Source organism: Tyto alba, unplaced genomic scaffold (assembly GCF_018691265.1).
Source record: "Tyto alba isolate M040663 unplaced genomic scaffold, T.alba_DEE_v4.0 Super-Scaffold_10, whole genome shotgun sequence".
Classification (NCBI taxonomy): domain Eukaryota; kingdom Metazoa; phylum Chordata; class Aves; order Strigiformes; family Tytonidae; genus Tyto; species Tyto alba.
The window spans coordinates 16,463,216-16,482,532 of NW_024881262.1; the positions used below are offsets into that span (position 1 = coordinate 16,463,216).

The following is a 19,317-nucleotide window of genomic DNA, read 5'->3' on the forward strand; positions in this document are numbered from 1 at the left end:
TGTTTTTATTATTATTATTTTATTTTATTTTATTTTATTTTTTTTTGAGTCGATATTAAACATGTGGATCTGTAAAGAGCACGGACTCCAGAATCAACAACATGATAATGCCATGCTCCTCGGGGCTGACATAGCTCGAGCAGTGCATGGAAGCCCGGGCCAGCGCTGTGCCTGCCCTGGCTCCCGCAGGGAGGCAGAGCTGGGCAAGCAGGCTTTTCTGCTGAGTTTTATTACAAGGCTGACTTTAAAGCAATGCAGAAAAGTTGTTACAACTGTTGCAGATGTATCCAAGTTTTCAATCAGCTAAGATCAGCATCATGGGTGTACTGGTTTAACCCCAGATGGCAACTGAGCCCCATGGAGCCGCTCACTCGCTCCCGCCCGGTGGGATGGGGGGAGAGAATCAGAAGGGTAAAAGTGAGAAAACTCATGGGTGGAGATAAAGACAGTTTAAAAGGTAAAGCAAAAGCAATGCATGCAAACAAAGAAAACCAGAGAATTCATTCACCACCTCCCACTGGGTAGGCAGGTGCTCAGGCATCGCCAGGACATCCGGGCTCCATCACGTGTAATAGTGAATTGGGAAGAGAAACACCATAACACTGTTTGTCCCTCCCTTCCTTCTTCTTTCCCCATCTCTGTGCTGAACATGACACCACATGGTCTGGAATACCCCTGGGGCCAGTTGGGGTCAGCTGCCCCGGCTGTGCCCCCTCCCAGCTCCTTGTGCCCTGTCCCAGCCCCCTCACTGCTGGGGTGGGGTGAGGAGCAGAAAAGGCCTTGGCTCTGGGTAAGAGCTGCTCAGCAATAACGAACACATCCCTGTGTTACCAACACTGTTTTCAGCACAAATCTAAAACACAGCCCCTTATGAGCTACTATGAAGAAAATTAACCCTATCCCAGCCAAAACCAGCACAACAGGCCAGCTCCCTGATGATAGCCGTGAGGCTTTCCAATGCAGGCAGCACACCACGTGACTCCATCAGTGATGCAATTTGGATGATTTCATGCAATGCAACACTACTTTGTGCAGATCATCAGCGCCTCAGCAATGTGAGTATTTAGTTCATATTAAGGCTGCTCTCGGGTATTTCGGTGGAAGTTGAAAACCCCATACTCAGGGAGTTGTCAAACTTTCAGTCCTTAGTGAAACAGTGCAGCCCTGGTCAGACTAAAAACCTTGGAAACTGGACTATTGATTTGGTAGGTTGTAAGAGACGACAGTTGGGACAGGATTTCATACTGTTTTCCAGCTTCCTATCTTGGAGTGGTGTGAGGTTAATATTTAATTTTCAGAACTACTGTTTCCTGAGGACAAAGTAATTTTGTCTTTCAGGATTATCCATCAGGAGTTCCTTGTGATCCCAGTATTCCCGAAGAATCTGTCAACACTGGTGCTGACTTTCTTACTGTAAGTCTCTAATTTAGGCTCTATAACCTCTGAGCATCGAGTTCTTAATCTGTTACTTCAAGGTATATAACAGGTGATCCAAACTGGACTGCAGTTAATACCTTGCTGCAAAGGTATTCAAAGCTGTGGGATCTGGTGAAGAGGTAAGTCTATTTGTTGTGCTGTCTGTGCAAGGAACTTGTAGTTGATACCATCTGAAATATCTTATATTTCAGAATGATGCTACTTTTCATAGCCTACTTGACACTGTGATTGTTTCATTTTAAGAATTAGCTAGCTAGTCCTTAACACAGAAGGAGCAGACTATCTTTCTTCCTTCTTGTGAAAACATCACACATTTTTGTTTATACTCATCTATCAAACAGGTTTATCTTCTTCCTAGGTAACTAGTACTTGTTGGAAGTGCTCCTAAGCCTTGTGGAGTAGGAATGGATAATGAAAGAAAGGGATAGTGGCAGCCTAGAGATGAAAATATCAAAAGTGCATTTTGCACTTTTCATCATTCTGTGATTCTGTGATCCATTATTTAGACCCTTTGACAAAACAGAACTGTTCTTTGCTTTGTTTTATAATTCTATCCTGAAAATAAGACTTGCATATTGCATCTCATTAGGTTTTATCTGCACCTGTACACATTGTACATGTAAAAATATCCAAAGGCTTCTGGAGGATGAAAGACAGGACTTTCAACAATATGAACAGAAGTTTAAAAGACCCTTATACTTTTGTTTTTGTTTTTTAAAGCTCACTTTATCATGTTCATTGAATGATCTTGGAACCCAAAACATTAAAGTAACTAGCAGGAGAATTCTTAAAACCTAAGAAAATATTTGTCATTCACTGTAATGTGTTATAAAAAAAATCTAGAATGTAGGGGGTTTTATACAATCTAAAGATTAAAAATTCATTAATATGTAAATGCCAATCCATTACAGTAAAAATAGAGACTACATGTTTGTAGACAATAGGACCTCTCCACAAGACAATCCTCTGCAATATATTTTACCAGTTTCTCTGTAAACCTGGAACATTTTATGATTATCATTAATAAGCATTGTGTAACTCTACAGTGACCCTTGCAAAATCAGACATTTCAGTTTAAGATATTCATGGTTGTGGGAAAATAACAGAAGATTGGTGAGGACTGTAAACATGCTCAAGTGACTTGCAGCTGGGGTGTAGAAAAACACATATATCACACTAATGGTTTAGTCTTGTGTATTTGACAAGTAGAACATCTGTGTTTAGATACCACAGGCCTGTGATAGAGGCACCTTATAGAACACCCTCGAGATTTCTGCCCTGCTGTGGGAAAGATCAGAGCACGGTGGTAAACTATGCTTGCGCGAATCCCTGATACAGAGGTGAAAGCAGCAGGTTCGACGATGCTCCAGCATGGACTGAGCTCCGCGGTGCCTGTGTCCCTGTCTCTGTTCCTCTGGCCGGGTGCTGCTTCAGGGATCCCCCAGTTGGCAAGGTAATAAAAATTAATTTACTCTGCATTTCATCCATAGTTTTGTGGGGTTTTCTGCATCCTGCCTGTGCCAGCTCACACAATGGCTTATCTATGTAACACTGATTTTAACTGCATCTATTGATTATGTTTAACCTGAAAATATTTGAAATATACATCATGTTTTGTAATAAAGTAGATGCTTTCTTAAATAGTTGAGCTGAAAGTGAGGGATTTAACACTTACCTGTCAATCTCACATTATGCAACAGCAAATCCACCAACAAATGGTGTACTTTGAGCTATAACACTACGTCTTCTTTTTTGTTAAAAATTAAATTTATGGTAAACTTTATTTAACAGAAACCTCTGGCAACCTTTGTTTTAGGGTGATCATCTGGGTCCAAAACTCCAGCTGCTTGTACATGAAAGACCTTCAGCAGTTCTTCTGATACTCTCTTTCTGGGTCTCTTCATTCTTCATCATTAAAGGGCTGCTAATGGATTAAGGACAGTGGGTGGCTCTGCAGAAGCTACATGGAAACAGGAAAGTACAGTAAACTTCGAACCACACACAAAATGTATTTGGATACAGTCAGGTTTGAAATTAAAGTACTGTCTGTCCTCCTTGGGCTTCACCTTTTACTGTCAAATTTGTTATCAAAAGAGTGAACAAATTAGTAAGTGCCCTCATTTCCTACCTCAATTCTCACCATCATCTATGTCTGGATTCTGCATCACGAAACCGTACCTCTTTGTAAGACTCATTTTTGCGTTAGCTATCTAGAGGAAAATGTTTTTTGAAATAAAAGAACTTTAAAATTTTATGAAACTTTTAGAAACTTTGGACCCTTTCAGACTTAAAAAGTGTTTCCTCAAGCAATATGAACATACTGCACTGTTTGTACTTCTCCAGATAGTATCATACTGTTAAGTATTAAGGCAGTATCAGACATTAGAATGAACCAAAGATAAGGTAATGATTTACTCAAAGCACCAGTGTTTTCAGGAAATCTTTCAGATAATAGTCCATCAGAGTAAGCACTGATCAAATATATTTAGGGTTTCGTGTGTTTTTTTCTTCCATTGACAGATATTTCAGAGAAACCAGCTGTCTTTGCTGAACGTTTAGGTTACGGTGGAAACTTCTTCATAGAGGAGAAGGTGATAGTGTAAAGATTATAGGAAACCTATGACTTTTTTAGGATTATACTTTATTGCGAATAATCACTTGATATACATGCAAAAATCAGTAGTTATATGAGCAAATTGGAACCGCCTCCTTAATGGAAGAACACTGGTGCTACTTTAGCTGTAGAAGTTATGCTGAGAGACATGACTACCTTCTGGAAATACCGCACCGCTTGATTTTAAGCAAACGTCTGACCTCCTGCTCCACTGCCCTAGCAGAAGCAAGCGGTGGAAATAGCGAAAATGCGCCCGCGGAGGGCCGCGGCCCGGGCCCGGAGCGGCTCCTGCGCGGGGTCCGCACGGCTCACACGGACCCGCCCTGGCTCCGCGCCCCTGCGCGGCCCCGCCCCGCCCCGCAGCGCGGCCCCGGCCCGCCCCGGGGGCGGGGGGGCGGGGGGGCGGGGCGGAGCTCGGCGGCGGGGTCCGGTGCGGCTGGCGGCGGGGTCCGGTGCGGGACGACGTGGAGCGGCTCCTCGGCGTTGGGAACGCTGTGAATATAAGTGTCTACCGTATATGATTTCTTCTAGCTGGTCCTTTCAGGTTTGGTTTGTTTTGTTTTTTTTTTTTTTTTTTTTTAATATTATTATTCATCGCTGGGATATTTAATGATTAGAAAGGCTCTGAAAAGGACCTGGTGATGAGAAGGGCCACGTTTTCCAGTTGCAGATTGCCCATTAAGTTAGAAAATGCCTTTCTTTAGTAAAGTAACTCACTTTCAAAGACTGGTTTAAGGAAAGATCTTGCTGCCCAGGCTGTCCTGGGAGAGCCCTGCTCAAGAGAGCTGACAGCCATGGGCACGGTGCAGGCAGGGGTGGCCGTGTCACCCAGCAGTGGCCGTGTCACCCAGCAGTGGCTGTGTCACCCAGTGGTGCAGCGAGCAGTGTTACAGATGTGCCCTGGCCTCGGCGAGGCTGGGTACCTGGGGTGTGACTTGGTTTTCTGGCTCGTAGGTGGTGGGACTGCCCAGGTTTCAGGAGATGGGTCTATGCAAGGTGAGAGTGTACCTTACTGCATCAGAACAAAATAATTCTATGACAATTTATAGCTCATTTAATTCCTTCACTGGAGGCTATTTTGATAACTTTAGCCGAAAATAATCTGTTTACTTAGATCAACTAGATTGTTTTTAAGTAGACTGTTTCTCCAGCAGTCAAGGTTAAAATCCAGTAGCTGGATAGTCTAATATAATGTGATGAAAAGACGTGCCACAAAGCTAGTTAGGGTGAACTAATGCATGCCTCATAGCTATTTGGCTTTCTAAGTCTGTTTTTGAATCATAAACTTTCTCAGAAAGGGCCTGGCTTGGTATTTAAATGGCACCATGTGTGAAGTTTATGTTAATGTTCTCTTGGCACTATTTTAGTGAGCTGGGTAGGAAACGAAACTGATTGTCGTGCTAGGATACTGGTTTTCTGATAAAAAACAGAAGCTCTGTAGTTAACTGAATTAAGACATCTCTAAATCAGTTGCATCATATCTATTGATATGCATCAGGGTAAGGGAGATGTAGCTGTGTAATGCAGTTCTGAAAATGAGAAAGTGACTGAAAAGAAACATGCTCATTCTTCCGTGCCTTAAAAAGGATCAATCTAGTGATGTTATTTCCTTACTGTTCTCTGAACTAGAACAGTTGTTTTCTGACTTCCTTCCGAACCAGGATTTCCTTGATTTCCTTTCCAAAAGATTTTGGCTGTCCTTACATGTCCAGGCTCAAATCTGGAGGAGGAAAAACACTGTGCCTGAGCACCTGGATGCCTCTGAGGGTTGCTTCCATGTTATCCATTTGAATAACAATTCAAGGAAGTAAGGAGAAAGTGAGGAACTGGTTGGATGTGCCGGTGAGAGGGTTTAGGCTATCGCAACAATTGACTGCTAGTTCTGAGAGCAAAGGGAAGAAGCCTGGAAACTCCTATGGATGTGGAGAAAGGCTGGCAGTATGGGTTCTAGATAGTACAACACACAGGGACAGGGTATGAAGAATGAGACTTCTTGCTAGGAGTTCTTTTCTCTCGTGAGCAGTACAGCAAATGAGGTGTGGGGGGTCTGCTGCCAGCTTGCTAACTGCAGCTGAACGGCTGCTCTTGGCAGTCCAGGGAGCGTTCGAGGCGGCGGGGGGACAGATGGTTCTTTTGCCTTTCGTTTCCTCTCTGCGTTGCAGTGGTTGAGGGTGGAAGCCATGCTGCAGGGTTCAGGTTGTTTTTGTAGGAGAGGCGGCTGGCTGCGTGTGGGCTGGGCAGGAAGCCACTGCCTTTCCCACTCAGAGGGACCTCAGACCATCCAGAGACTATATTGTAAGGGTTGTTCTTTACCAGACAGCTGCTTTGCATGAAGCATCTCCAGTTCTCCTGGTGCTTCCCTCCTGCCAGCAAAATGGCTTCTGCTTTCCCTTGTGTAAAGCTGAACCCAGGTATCTCCCCTCTTCCAGAGAAGAGAGGGTATTTATAGCTCATCTGTACTCCCTTTGGGAGAGTGGACCCAGAGCCAGAGTTACTGTGGGAATCTGTCTGGAAAGGGCAACACTCAGCAGCTTTTCCTGGCACAGGCTCCCTTGTATAGCCCTAACCTAAAATAGCCCCAGTGAGGGGTGAGGTGCTGGGAGCCCAGAGCCTGGTCACCATCCTCCTCTTGCCCTTCTGCACTCCAGCTGGGGGATTTTGCAAAATGTTTGATCAGCAAATACCTCAGGTAATGTAATAAAATGTGAAGGACCCTTATAATCCTAGCATAATTTTGGTTGTAAAGGTCATTGGGAGGACCTTTGGAGGTTATTTGGTCCATTCCTCTGCTTAAAGCCACACTAAATTAAAATTAAGTCAGATTGCTCAGGGCCTTGTAAAGTTTTTTAGAAGGTGTATGCAGAGATATGTAGCTGCTTCTTCTGAAACACCACTGCCAGCTTATCCACTCCAGTACAATTTACTCTTGATTTATGTTGTGCATTCAGGTTGCAGCATGTGGCCAGCGTAGCACAAGGGATTCATGCATCCACTGTTTTTGTTGAACTAACATTAATTCAGTGATGGATTTCTACTTGCTGAAGCACTTTCTTTTTTTTTAATTATTATTATTTTTTTTATTTAATTTTTTGGAATTTTATCTCCATTACAAAGAAACAGCATTTTCCCTCTTTCGTATTAGTGGGAGCTAAATGCAAGTATCTTTCCTTTTCCTTGCTAAGTAAGTAACATTTCAATGATTGTTCCCTGTATTTATTTTAAAACTGCTACTAGAACTAGTAACACCTAGAAGCATGTAAAGCCTCATTGTATTAAATTCAAATGAAAATGTAGGCTTCAAATCATGGCTTTGTGTATCCTAGGCAGCTGGAACCAATGTGTTTTTAAGTGACTGCTCTGCCCATTACTAACATTTCTTGTCTGAAGTTTTGCAAGGTAGAAATTTCCCCATGAGTAACAATATGGCTGAACAATATATTGTGCAATATAAAGGCTGACAAAAGTGAGTTTTTGTTCCTTGTTCCTTTGGTATTTCAGAATTTCATGTCATTTTACAATCTTTATACATTATTTGGATTAAAAGCAGAACATTACTGACTGTGTTAATTTTGATGATTGAATTGGAGGTGGTAGAAGGAGTCTAGATAAAAAGCAATAGGAGTAAAGAGACAATTTTAATAAAAAAATTAATCAGATATTCTCTTTAGCATCATGTCTGGTGAAATGGGAGTTGAACTTTGTAAAATCTTTGTTGCTTTTCTGGCTATAGGCATATCAACATTTTCTAAATCCTAGACTGTGTGTTGGTATATTATGTGTGGTTGTAGGGAGAAAAATAAAGCTTTTCTTTTAAATAAATCATATGATTCTGTCTCTACTCCCCCTTTTACCAAAGGGTTCACGTTCAGGTAGCTGGAACTTCTCACAGTATAAACTGCTAAGCTGAAGTGAGCTAGATGCCACGACATCCCAGAACTGGTAAACATCCTCCTGTGATATACGCTTTCACTCTGGGAGTGAAAAGCAGGCAGGAACTGCTTTCAGTTTCAGTTTCATTCACAGCTTTGAACAACCATCTTCATTGACCTGAACTAGTTGTAAGAACCATAATAGACATAATATATTACTAATTCAATTTGCATTATGTTATTTTTAAAGAATAAGTAGGTTTATTGTTTATTTTAAAGGTCTTGATCCTATAAAAAGCAGCTCCTATACCATTCTTTTTTATACTTCCTCTTATGGATCTCCTGGCCATTTTGGACCTCTGTCTTTAGTAGAAGTTGCTGCCATTGCCTTGCTTCTCTTGTACCTCAGAGACTGAAGGAAGTATCTCTCAAAGTTGATGCTGGCTTCAGTAATCTGCCTTTTTTAAACTTCTTGTGTCAACCCTGGAAGAGTAGAAAGAAAAGGACAAGCAGTTGGCCCTTTCACTCATGATATTCTGCTGTGGAAACCCACTCATCTGTGCAAGCCTGCCCTTTATGATGATATGGAGACAAAAATTGGATATGTGATATTTAGTAGTACCACTTCAGAACTAGAATAGCATAAAAAACTGAATAGGCGGTAGCATGGTATCACAGCTGCTCCAGGGTTTACCCAAGCAGGTTTTGTAGTCACCATCAATACACTAAAATAGTTGCTCTGAAATTACTGCAGTAATTTGTTCATATGAATTGCATGATCTTTCTGAATGGCTGCACAACGGAGTCTTGCACTGCAATGAAATAACTGCTGATCCTGATGCTTTCCTCGGAGTTGAGGATGACTTCAGGATACTGAAAGCATGAATGCAGGCATAGATAATTCAGACTTAATGTTTTGGTGGAGATGTAGCCTAGAGCATATTTAAAGTTATTTCAGCTTGTATTTGTAATTAGGCTCTTCCATACGGTCTAGATAGGCAAGTATCTTTTATTAATAATAGAGAATTCTGAATAACTGCTGTGAAATTATATATTAAAAATCCCATGAAATAAATATGTTATTTTGCAGAACAATTATAAGCAGATCCACAGCAATGCAAGGTGAGTAAAATATAAACAAAATATAATATTTTGTTAATATCAAAGATAACATGTGTCCTTCCAAAGTGTCCAAGCAATATTAGTTTAGCTATTAGATTATATTCTATTATGATGAAATAATTATGAATACTTTAAATTATTTAAATTTTAAAATTGAATAATTTACAAACCATATAGCTTACATTTTCAGATCTTGATTTCTGAAGTTAAATAAATAAATAAATCATACTGAAATTCAAGTCATTTCTGCTTACAAACTGAACTTAGTAAATGTTTTTAAATCCATAACCCTGTGAGTCTGCTGGTGAGGCATTAGTATAGTCCTAACTTGAAGAAATTGAGAAAAAATGTTTTGTATAGTGGAGAATGGCTCATTACCAGTCTGTTCCGTCCAGAAGGGTAGCCTGTCAGTTCCCTGGCAATTCTTTGAATTAAAGCCTCCTTCTAAATATCAGTGAACAAAGGCACCTCTGGTCCAGGCAGAGAGTGAACTGACCCTGCTTGAGCACGAATCGGACTAGGTGATCTCAAGAGGTTCCTTCTGAGCAAAATGATTCTGTGATTTTGTAACATCTTCATGACATCATGTGCAATACCCACCTTTTTTTCTGCACTTTAAGGATCAAAACTCCTTTAAATTATACTGGTGTTTAATATTTTGAATAAATACAAGCTTGTTATACAGTTTTTCCTATAGAGAAAGCAGCTACTTAATTTTCTTGTATGTCTACCCTGAAAAAGGAGGCAATGTTGTAGATTTTTCACCCTCAGGTAGGAGGAAATGAGCAATACTCAAAGCTTATGTTCCGTTCTTCCAGCACATAAACCGGCCCCAGCACCTGGATTTTCAAACGTTAGCTATGTGCCAGGGAATCAAGCCCCCTATGGCTACCCGCAGCATGCACCAGGGACTTATCAAGGTAGGTTGCTTGGCTACAGATCTGCTATATCATTGGGAAATAAGCACGGGAAGTAGGAGATTTTATGAAGGTGACTATCTGATTTATTCTTCTGCTGTTAATACTGTAGTTTCTGTTAATTTCTGCTTTGCTGAAAAGTCATCTTCTTTCCTTCTTGGTGCTACATGTTAGCATGTGCTAAGCAGTACCAACAGTGGTAGAAGTTAAAAATGTTGGCTGTTCCTCAGTGGTCACTGTGGGGAGTGTGTTAAGAGAGGTGTTACTGATGCAAAGCAATTAATATGTGGCAGCTTCTTGCTGATGATCATATTTTTAATTAACATGTTATTTCAGTTTTTCACTTTATTTCTCTGTGGAAATCCAGAACTGAAGAAAATAATTGTTTTCTCCTTGTAGTTTGGCTGGTCCATGTATTCTGTAACTGTTTCCTACTCTGTTGCTATACTTTGCATGTGGTTATACCTTACATTTAATTCATTTGCTTTCCTCCTATCTTATTTTCTGTTCCACATCCAAAATGCAGCACTCCTAAATAGATTCTCATGTTCTGGCAACTAATTGGTTTCTGAAGAACCAAATCACAATTAGCAGTATCTAACAACGAGGATCTAATAGTAGGTTATAGATAGAATGCAAAAAGTTTGGCCTAAGTTACTGTGCTGTTCCTGAGTTAAAGCTTGGGCAGCTTGTGCACATCAGACAATCTGAGGTCTGTAGGTACAGTCAGCTTCATCAAGAAGTGGACACGTGCTACCTGCGCTGTGAAGGTCAGGGGAGAATTTTTCCTTTTGAATAGCGTGTGTGCACACTCACACAATGGCAGTAGATAGTTGTGCGCAAAGCCTGTGCTCAGACATAAAAGTGATTTTGTATTTTATAAGGGTGGATCCTCCTCTGGGGTGAGTGATCCTACCACCTACGAGCCTTAAGCCACAGCTGCTCACATCACCTGAGGTAGCATCCTGCTCACGGCCTCAGCGTGAGCTTTCGCATGGTACAGTCCATGCTTTGTAATGCAACATGAAACATCAGTGCTGAACAGATTTGGCCTAAAGGTAAGTCTACAAGTCAGCATCTCTTCAACTATTGGTCTTTGTAGAGCTCTACAAAAATACTTTGTGGCTTCTGCGTTGTGCTTGATTCTGAGTAAAATATAAAATTCCTCTGCATCAGATTGAAAGCCTATCTGCATATGAGGAAAGTATTAAATGAGGGAAAAAATATAGTCTTTGTTCTGTAACTTTCAATAGCAACTTCGGCAGCTTCAGCTATAAGGTTATAAAGCAGCTCTGTAGCAAAGGCCGTGTTGCCGCAAGGGTTGCAGGGCTCTGCCCGCAGTGTGGGTGTGGGACGGGTTGTGAGCACCAAGCAGTGCTGCGTGTGCCATCTGGTGGGGTGCTGAGCGTTTAGACCCTGAAGTGCTTCATGAGAGCTTGTGTTTCCTATTGAGTGCTAACTGGAGAACGCTTACTTGACATTTACAAAGCGTGGAACTATTTCCTCCTTTGCTACGCAACCAGGAGTTGTGGATTTTCTGAGTTTTGAAAGAGAATCCATTAAACAGTTGGGAAAGTGCAGTTTTTACATCACACTCATCTTGTTTGAAAACTGCAGATGAACTTTGCTGAAAGAATATTTCATATCACATAAGCAAAAGGTATAATTCCAGGAAAACTTTGTCTTAAAATTCCTCATTTGCTCAACTGACAACTTGTAAATGCCAATACTTTTCATGTATTTTAAGGCATTCTATCTTCTCTACTTTCAAATAACTTTCATTTATTTATTTCTAATTTTTGAATTGCCTATCTTTATGTGAATAAAATTTCTGCTATATTCAAGAATGATGCATTTATTTATTTTGTTTGCCTTTTTTTTTTTTTTTTTTCTGGACAGATTAGAACATCCCAATCCAGTGTAACTTCCTTCACTAAAAGTTGTACTATTCATAACTGAAATATATTGTAGATATAAGGATCTTCATAGTTCAAAATAGTGAACAAATTAATCTTTTGAAGATCCATAGTGCAATTATTTTCCAATATCTAACTTTCATAACTGCATCTCTCCTACCATGCCAGATGTCGCAGCTGCGGGGAACTATGGCTTCCAGGTACAGGCCATGGGAGTCCCAGCTGGACTTGCTGTTCCACCCATCCAGAATCAGCCCATCATGAAGGAGGGAACAATCTGGATGCCTGTCCCTCCTCCTCTTCCCAGCTGCCCTACTGGACTGGAATACCTCACACAGGTACCTGCACCCTTCCTCCTTCCCCAGAGAACAGGTATTCACCCGAGAAGCAGCCTGCATCCATGATGCAAAAAACACCTGGCTTTGTCGCAGCTGCGTAGGTTGCTGGTTTGGGCTGCTAAGTGAAATCTTTTGTAGTGTGATTGATGCCTGTTTGAGTGTGGAGGTGCCTGTTACGGCTGCAGCACTTCACAGAGTGCTCTCCTGCCATGTGAGATGCTAAAGGACCTGGGGGCACAGGACTATCATATATCCTTCCTACTTCTGAAGCTACTGTTTGTGAGATGTAATGTGATTTGGCAAGGTGTGGATAATAAATATATATAATGTGGGCAACTGTAGCACATCAGAGGTGCTTAATTTACTACATGATGCTTTCTTCACACCTCTTCATAATGTTAGGAGAGGTGCTAGTCAGACTTCACAATGTAGAAAATGCTAATAGGAATTGTTTCCACATTATAGAATATGTCCTTGACTGTAAAAGCACCGTTCATCTGATCACTTGGAGCAAATATCAAGGCTTAACACTGATGTTTTGTTGCCAGTTTTGTAAATTGCTTTAAAAAAAAAAAAAAAAAAGCACCAGTGAAGGGAGGCTGATTTTTCTGGAATTTCACTCAGAGCTGAGCGGTAGCTGAACTTCTGCTCTAACATTTCTGTTTCCTGCTTTTCTCTGTACAGACTCCTGATGTAGGCATCTGGGATAGGTGGTGTCGGATGCTCTGTCAGGCTCTGTAGCTGAGCTACCCTCAGCCCTGAAAGGAGCACAAGCACATTAGCCCTCCGTGTCTGTAACCAGCCCAGCTTGGGTACAACAACTGCCATCTCTGCTGGTGCTCTGAAACACTGTTCTGCTAAATTGACAGAGGACAGGACAGGGCAGAACGTGAGCTACTTCCACAGCTTTACTGGTAGATGATCTGCCTCTAGACAATGTATTGATGTATAAATCTGCATTCAAAAATGAAACGGCAATGCTTAAAACTAGATTTCTCTTAGTTACAGCTTGTTAACTATTTATTCTGTTTAATTTTTCAACCATGAACAGATTGACCAGATATTAATTCATCAGCAAATTGAACTTCTTGAGAGTAAGTGAAAAGTATTTATAACAACATTGTTTAAATCTAATAATCCCAAGAACAGTAAAATTAAGGCTTTCTTTGACACCATGTATTTATGATGGATTGCCACCTTTCTCTTTCCTGCCTCTGTTATCTGTCTCAATTCCTGCAGAAGTTGTGGAGTAGAAGAAGACAAAAATAGGAGGCCAAAGGATTTTAAGCAGGTTCTATATCTTGAAAGATATATAGCAATGTGACTGAATAATCTTGGTAGCTAGTTATAGCTGAAGTCATACATCTCCCATGTTATTAATTCACATGATTTCTGCTTGCCTCTCTTTTCCTACTTAAGGATCTTCTTTTCTGTCCTCTCTTACTGCAGCTAATTCCACAGACTGGCATGCAGCTCTGATCCCATTTCCAGGCAATCCTGCTGTTTTAGCAAATTGAACTGCTTTTCTTCTGCTCCCCTCATTCCGTTCACTTTAAGAATATCAAAGTCATCTTACCAGTGTCTTTCAAATAGACAAAATAAAATGGACCATCCATCTTGGCTGACATCTAATGCTGTTGCATTTTCTTTCCATAATGCTTCAAAGAGTACTTTCATTTCTTAGAGAAATTAATCAAAATTTCTGTCCTGGCTTTTGTTGCTTTCTATTTGTGCTAATGTGAATCTTGACTGTGAGGCTTTTTTTGTGGCCTTCTCATTTTGAACATATTTTTTTCTTCTAGATCCCTTTTCTTGCTTCACACCCAAATTCACAAGTTTCTTTAGTTCTCATCCCTTCAGCTCTTCCCCAGGAATCTCCCATGCTCTGTTATTTATAACTGTGGTGCTTGCTCTGGCAGTAGGTGTCCGTGTCTGATGGGAGGGGACTGATAAACATCTCCGTGCTCTTTCTGCATTGCCACGTTCATGTGGCTTCTCCCCTCTGAACTTCTCCGTCAGGCTGTTCTGCTCGATGGTCCTTCCCCACCGTTTCCCTGCACCAGTAGCTGCCTTCCCAAAGGGTAGCTTTAGAGTTAGCACGGTGACTTTTCTGACCAGATCCATCTCAGAAATTTAACAGTTCTGTTCCTGTTTTTCAGTTATGACTGGCTTTGAAACAAACAACAGATATGAAATCAAGAATACGCTGGGGCAAATGGTATACTTTGCAGCCGAGGACACTGACTGCTGTACCAGGAATTGTTGTGGGCCATCACGACCTTTCACCCTCCGGATTATAGACAACCTGGGCCACGAGGTGATAACACTGCAGAGACCCCTCCGGTGTTCTTCGTGCTGCTTTCCCTGCTGCTTACAGGAGGTGAGTTGCTCCCTCTCACTGTCCTCCCTCGCGTGGGAGATGATCCACCTGTGCAGTTTTAAGATGGGGTTGTTTTGAATCAGGAGATGAAGTGAAACAAATTAGGTTTTGTCTGTAAGTTGTGGGGAAAGAGATCTGTGGGGTTTGTGCATGAGGTCTCCTTGGTCTGGGAAGAAGCTAGTGTGTTGCAACACTTAGGTTTGCTCTGGCCACTCCTGATTATAGTAATGAAAAATTTGATTCCGCAGTATGTCAGGGGAACTCCTGGCTAGTGCTGTAATCTGTGCTGGGGACGGACTTGTGGTGTAAGAGTTGGGCAATGGCTTTCATAAAATAACAGCTAAGTTTTCACTATGCTGGAGTGAAATTCAACACACAAAATCACGAGCTTTTCTAATATTAAAATAGTTATGGGGTGATGCAACTTCTGAAGCCTCAAATCTGAGCCTACTCAGAACTCTGAGGGATTTGTAGTAGTTGCATCCTGTGATGTCTTCGCCAAATGCTTTCAGGATGCTCACAGCCTTTCTCTCACTAGACTTTGATCTTTTTACTGTAGATACATAGCTTGTGTGCACTGCAGCCTTAGAAGCATTTTATTGTTTTCAGTGAAGGCAAAAGTTGCAATATGTGTGTGGTTTTCTGAAGACATTTGCAGAAAACCCCATGCAGCTTTATGCACTGGAAAACCAGATCGTTGTGGAAAAATAAGTTGCATTTGATTTATGTGCTAGTGTGGATTTTGTCTAACAAGCATATCAAAGCATGAACATTCACATGGAGATTTGCTTTTTCCTGTGAAGCTGGAAGTTCAGGCGCCTCCAGGAACACCAGTTGGTTATGTTGTCCAGAACTGGCATCCCTGCCTGCCAAAGTTTACCATTCAAGATCAGAAAAGAATGGATATATTGAAAATTACTGGCCCATGCGTTATCTGCAGCTGTTTTGAAGACATTAATTTTGAGGTATGCAATGCTGAAAATTGTTTGTATGTATTTTCTTTCATATAGTAGTTTGATATTAGCTGTAGTATATAGTAAGTAATTAGCACATAATCTTTTAATGCTAGTATAATCACTTCTCTAGATAGTCCAGACAAACTTCCAGAAATGACATCTTAAAGCCACTCATCAGTGATCAGTGAGACTGATTCCTTGTGGTTGCACACAGATCTCTTAACTGAAATATTTAGCAGCAAAATCTTTTTCAATCTATTATGTTAGGCCCTAACAAAAAAAGTGTTATTCTGAGCTATATCTGGTATTTATTAAAGTGACTTCCTACAACCACTCATTTAATCATTTAATAATCATTCAATGACCAAGTAAATCAAGATAATTTAGACCTAAAATATAGATTTGAATGACTGAAGAGTTACAACTTTCACTTAAAAATAACAGTGGTTAATGCATCGTTATTTTTGTACACATTAAATAGTAGATACAGTAGTCTACCATTTAATACTTAAAATGATGTTGCAAATAGATGCTAACGCAAATTTGGTATCATTTGATTTTGGGGACGAGTCTTTCACATGACCCTGAAGACTGGATTTAACTTTAGGAAACATACTCTTGACAAAGAGCTAATGTCTGCTTTGAAACAGAAGAGTGCAATTTGTTAATTTTCACTTGAGCAGCTCCTGATACATGGCAGGAAAAACTAATTCACTCTCTTGGCTAAAAGACAACACTTCCAGCAGGGTGTGTGTGTGTGCATGCGGTATCTGTCTTCCAACGCCATTAAAGCATTGAACTTCACAGTCAGATTTAGAATTAAGTTCACGTCTATGTTACTTAAGACTGACTTTCTGATAGTCAGGGGTGCCTTTTTGTACACACGGTTGCATTCAATCATGGCATTAATTCAGATAACACAATCTGAAGCTTTCAAAATGATCTATCGTGAAAAGAATTTGGGAATATTATGAATGACAGATTTTTTTTTTTTTTTTTTTTAAATTTTATATTATACTAGGTAAAGTCTGTGGATGAGACTTGCACTGTGGGTAGGATTTCGAAGCAGTGGACTGGGTTTTTGAAAGAAGCCTTTACAGATGCAGATAACTTTGGAATTTCATTCCCACTGGACCTTGATGTAAAAATGAAAGCTGTCATGATTGGTGCTTGCTTCCTTATCGTAAGTCTGTCATTCACTAATACTTGAATATGAACTGACTTATTAATCTTCATGTTCAAATTGAGCTGGTAAAGGATTTGACTCTGAGCTCCCTGAAAGGGGTGACAGCTTGTTATGAACTTCCTGTGTGTAAAACTAACCATGGAGGGCAACAAAGAATTATTATTTCAGATAATAAGCTTACTCTAGACCTCATGGAATACTAACTGTATTTAATGAGAGCTTTATATACGATGGGTCTGAGAAACCCTGTAAAGGGAAGACTCCTTACAGACACATTAGCAGAGGCAAGCATGTTTATGTGGACAATGAAACCGGAAAAGTGCAGATCAGCAACAGCCAAAAGACCCATCCAAAGCCAAAGCAGTCTGCTGAGCTGTTGAACTGGACAGCTGAATGCTGCAGTCAGTTTGTCCCGGCTCTCCTTCTTGGAAGGATGTGAGCCACTGTGCTGAGCAGGAGTAAGTGCTCTCAGAGGAGTCGTTCCCAATGGGAGGGACTTCTGTGGAAGCAAAGCAAAGCTAACTTCTCAGCTGCACTCTGACTCTGCCATGCCAAATACGGCCGTGCACCTCATTTTGCTGTTTGAAAACATTGTGTGACCCACTCATGTTTCCACTTACCTGTGCAATTTAGCATCAGGTACCATTTCAAAAAGTGCACTACTTCTTAGCCTCTAACAGCCTTGTCCACAAACCAGGTTTTCCTTAGCTGTGTGCGTTCGTGTGCTACCATGTGCATGAAGTACAGCATTAGTGAGTGCAAGCAACCCAGGACTCCAGACACGGAAAATGGGGCCCCTAGATGTAAACTGAAGATAGTCACCATTATGGTGGACTCCAGTTTGAGGTAAAATTGAAAGGACTGAGTCAGGTTGAACAAAGTCAGGGCAGGAATCCTGAGTAAAGGAAATAGAGCTTTGGCTAGTGATAATTTAAAGTTTCCATGTAGGTCTTTTACCATCTCTTTCTCTCTCTATGGGTGACCTGGTCTGAGAGACCTAGGTGAATGGGGGATGGAGAGATCTGCCCCCACCTTCTCATCATTTGAGGTTTCAAGAGGAAGGTGCTTTCTGAACTAAGAACCGCATTTAAGAAGTGTTTTATTTGCTTTTTGTTTCCTTCTTAGGACTTCATGTTTTTTGAGCATGCTGGTGATAAGCAACAGCGAGTAGGAGTTTGGCAATGAAATCTAAAACTTTTATATAAAAGGAAGAAGAATGTAAATCTCCCAACACTCCAGTAAGAAAGTGGAAAATTTATATCTTGGGCTTGTAGTTACATTCCTATAAACTAAAATCTTAATGATCTTTTTTTTTTTTTTTTTTGTAATCTGCTGAAATAATTTGTAGTATTCAAATAAGAACCCTTCTGTACAGATCAGTAGTGTGATTTATAGAAATACATAGCAACCTTTTTTCCAAGAAATTCATAATTGTAAAATAACTAGTTACTTTAACTCCTGAAAAAGAGGACTACTTCTATATTCAATACTAATATAAGCAGTGAGCCTAATAAAGAGATCCTGATCTTTTCCTGTGTATCCTTTGTTAGTTTTGCCTTGGTGTTCACATTCTGTTGTTTCCAACTTCTTATCAAATACATACGTTCAAATCAACGTAATTTTAAGTGAACAGAACTATCAGAAATCACTGTAAATTTATATTAATCTAGTGATAAATCTGCTGTCAAATATGACTTCTGTAGTGTAACTTGGTTTCATAATATGGTTTAGTTTGAAACCAAAGGCTTTGCTTTTCGCCAACAGATGTTCAGAGGAGACAGGAAATATAAACGCCTGTAGTTTCTTCTGTTTAATAATCCTTTCGTAATTGCTTTGTGCATGAGTGTGTTTCTTCCTGAGGCAAGGAAAAACTAGTTACTTACTTTTCAGTTTCTCCCGTCTTTTTTCCTCTTCATTTAGTCCATGGTTTTCACAGATTGTACATCCGTCTGTAGGTGTGAGGGTGCAGAAATAATAAACAGAAAATTCTACTTCAAAAGGAGATGTATGAAATGGCAGGTCTATTTCTTTGCATTTATAGCTTTATTTAAATGTGAAAGCAATAGATAAAGTTGCAATTTTTTACCCCAGCTTCCCACAAGCGTGCTCATATAGCGATTCTTGGGATCCAGCTACAGCGAGTGGTCCTTGTCAGTATTTTCAGTTGTATACCAATTCTGCTAAAGATTCCTTTTGTTCAATATTTTCAATTTATTGATTGCTACTGGCCAGTCAAAAAGCAGAGGAAGAGAAGAATACCATTGCTGCCACTGGACTCTCCTTGATGTTATGAGAATTGTATAAACTCGTGACAATAATCTAGACTGTTCTCAAAGTCTTTAAAATTGTATATTATGCCTTGTTAAAGTTAGCTTCTGCTGCTAAAGACAAAGTTCCTTAAATATGGTGTCTTTAATAATACAGATTGCTGGAGGTGCGTTTTTGATTCATCATTACTATTCTTAGGGAATGAATGTATTGTTATTTTGAAAATATTTTGTGCTTTATTGGCCAGCTATTAACGAGATACCAGAAATTCAGTCTTGCTAAAATCTGCTAAAAGTTTGTGATTACTTCAGTTA

At 40.3% G+C, this 19,317-nt stretch overlaps 1 protein-coding gene and 1 long non-coding RNA gene across 5 annotated transcripts; both read left to right on the plus strand.

The window, feature by feature from the left end:
• Nucleotides 1–970: 970 nt before the first annotated feature.
• Nucleotides 971–3,492, plus strand: LOC116964775. The gene is made up of 3 exons (XR_004408941.2): nt 971–1,413; nt 2,662–2,890; nt 3,254–3,492. It is a non-coding gene; the product is annotated as an uncharacterized LOC116964775 (long non-coding RNA).
• Nucleotides 3,493–4,477: 985 nt separating this feature from the next.
• On the plus strand, nt 4,478–18,274 carry PLSCR1 (phospholipid scramblase 1). 4 transcript variants are annotated; one of them, XM_033005495.2, is made up of 9 exons: nt 4,478–4,595; nt 9,011–9,042; nt 9,861–9,962; nt 12,044–12,213; nt 13,265–13,307; nt 14,373–14,593; nt 15,397–15,558; nt 16,571–16,732; nt 17,861–18,274. In XM_033005495.2, exons 2-9 carry the CDS (start codon nt 9,036–9,038, stop codon nt 17,918–17,920), a joined length of 927 nt encoding a protein of 308 aa, XP_032861386.1. In that variant the 5' UTR covers nt 4,478–4,595; nt 9,011–9,035; the 3' UTR covers nt 17,921–18,274. The 4 variants fall into 4 exon arrangements, with proteins under 4 accessions (XP_032861386.1, XP_032861387.1, XP_042655483.1 ...); XM_042799549.1 differs by lacking the exon at nt 4,478–4,595 and adding an exon at nt 7,135–7,990; XM_033005496.2 differs by lacking the exon at nt 9,011–9,042.
• The last annotated feature ends 1,043 nt before the right edge of the window (nt 18,275–19,317 follow it).

What these genes read in the sequence shown, in the direction of transcription:
- PLSCR1 (XM_033005495.2), top strand. An exon ending in GCAAATTGAACTTCTTGAGA is followed by an intron (nt 13,308 to 14,372) that starts GTAAGTGAAAAG and finishes CCTGTTTTTCAG; the next exon opens with TTATGACTGGCTTTGAAACA. An exon ending in TTGAAGACATTAATTTTGAG is followed by an intron (nt 15,559 to 16,570) that starts GTATGCAATGCT and finishes ATATTATACTAG; the next exon opens with GTAAAGTCTGTGGATGAGAC.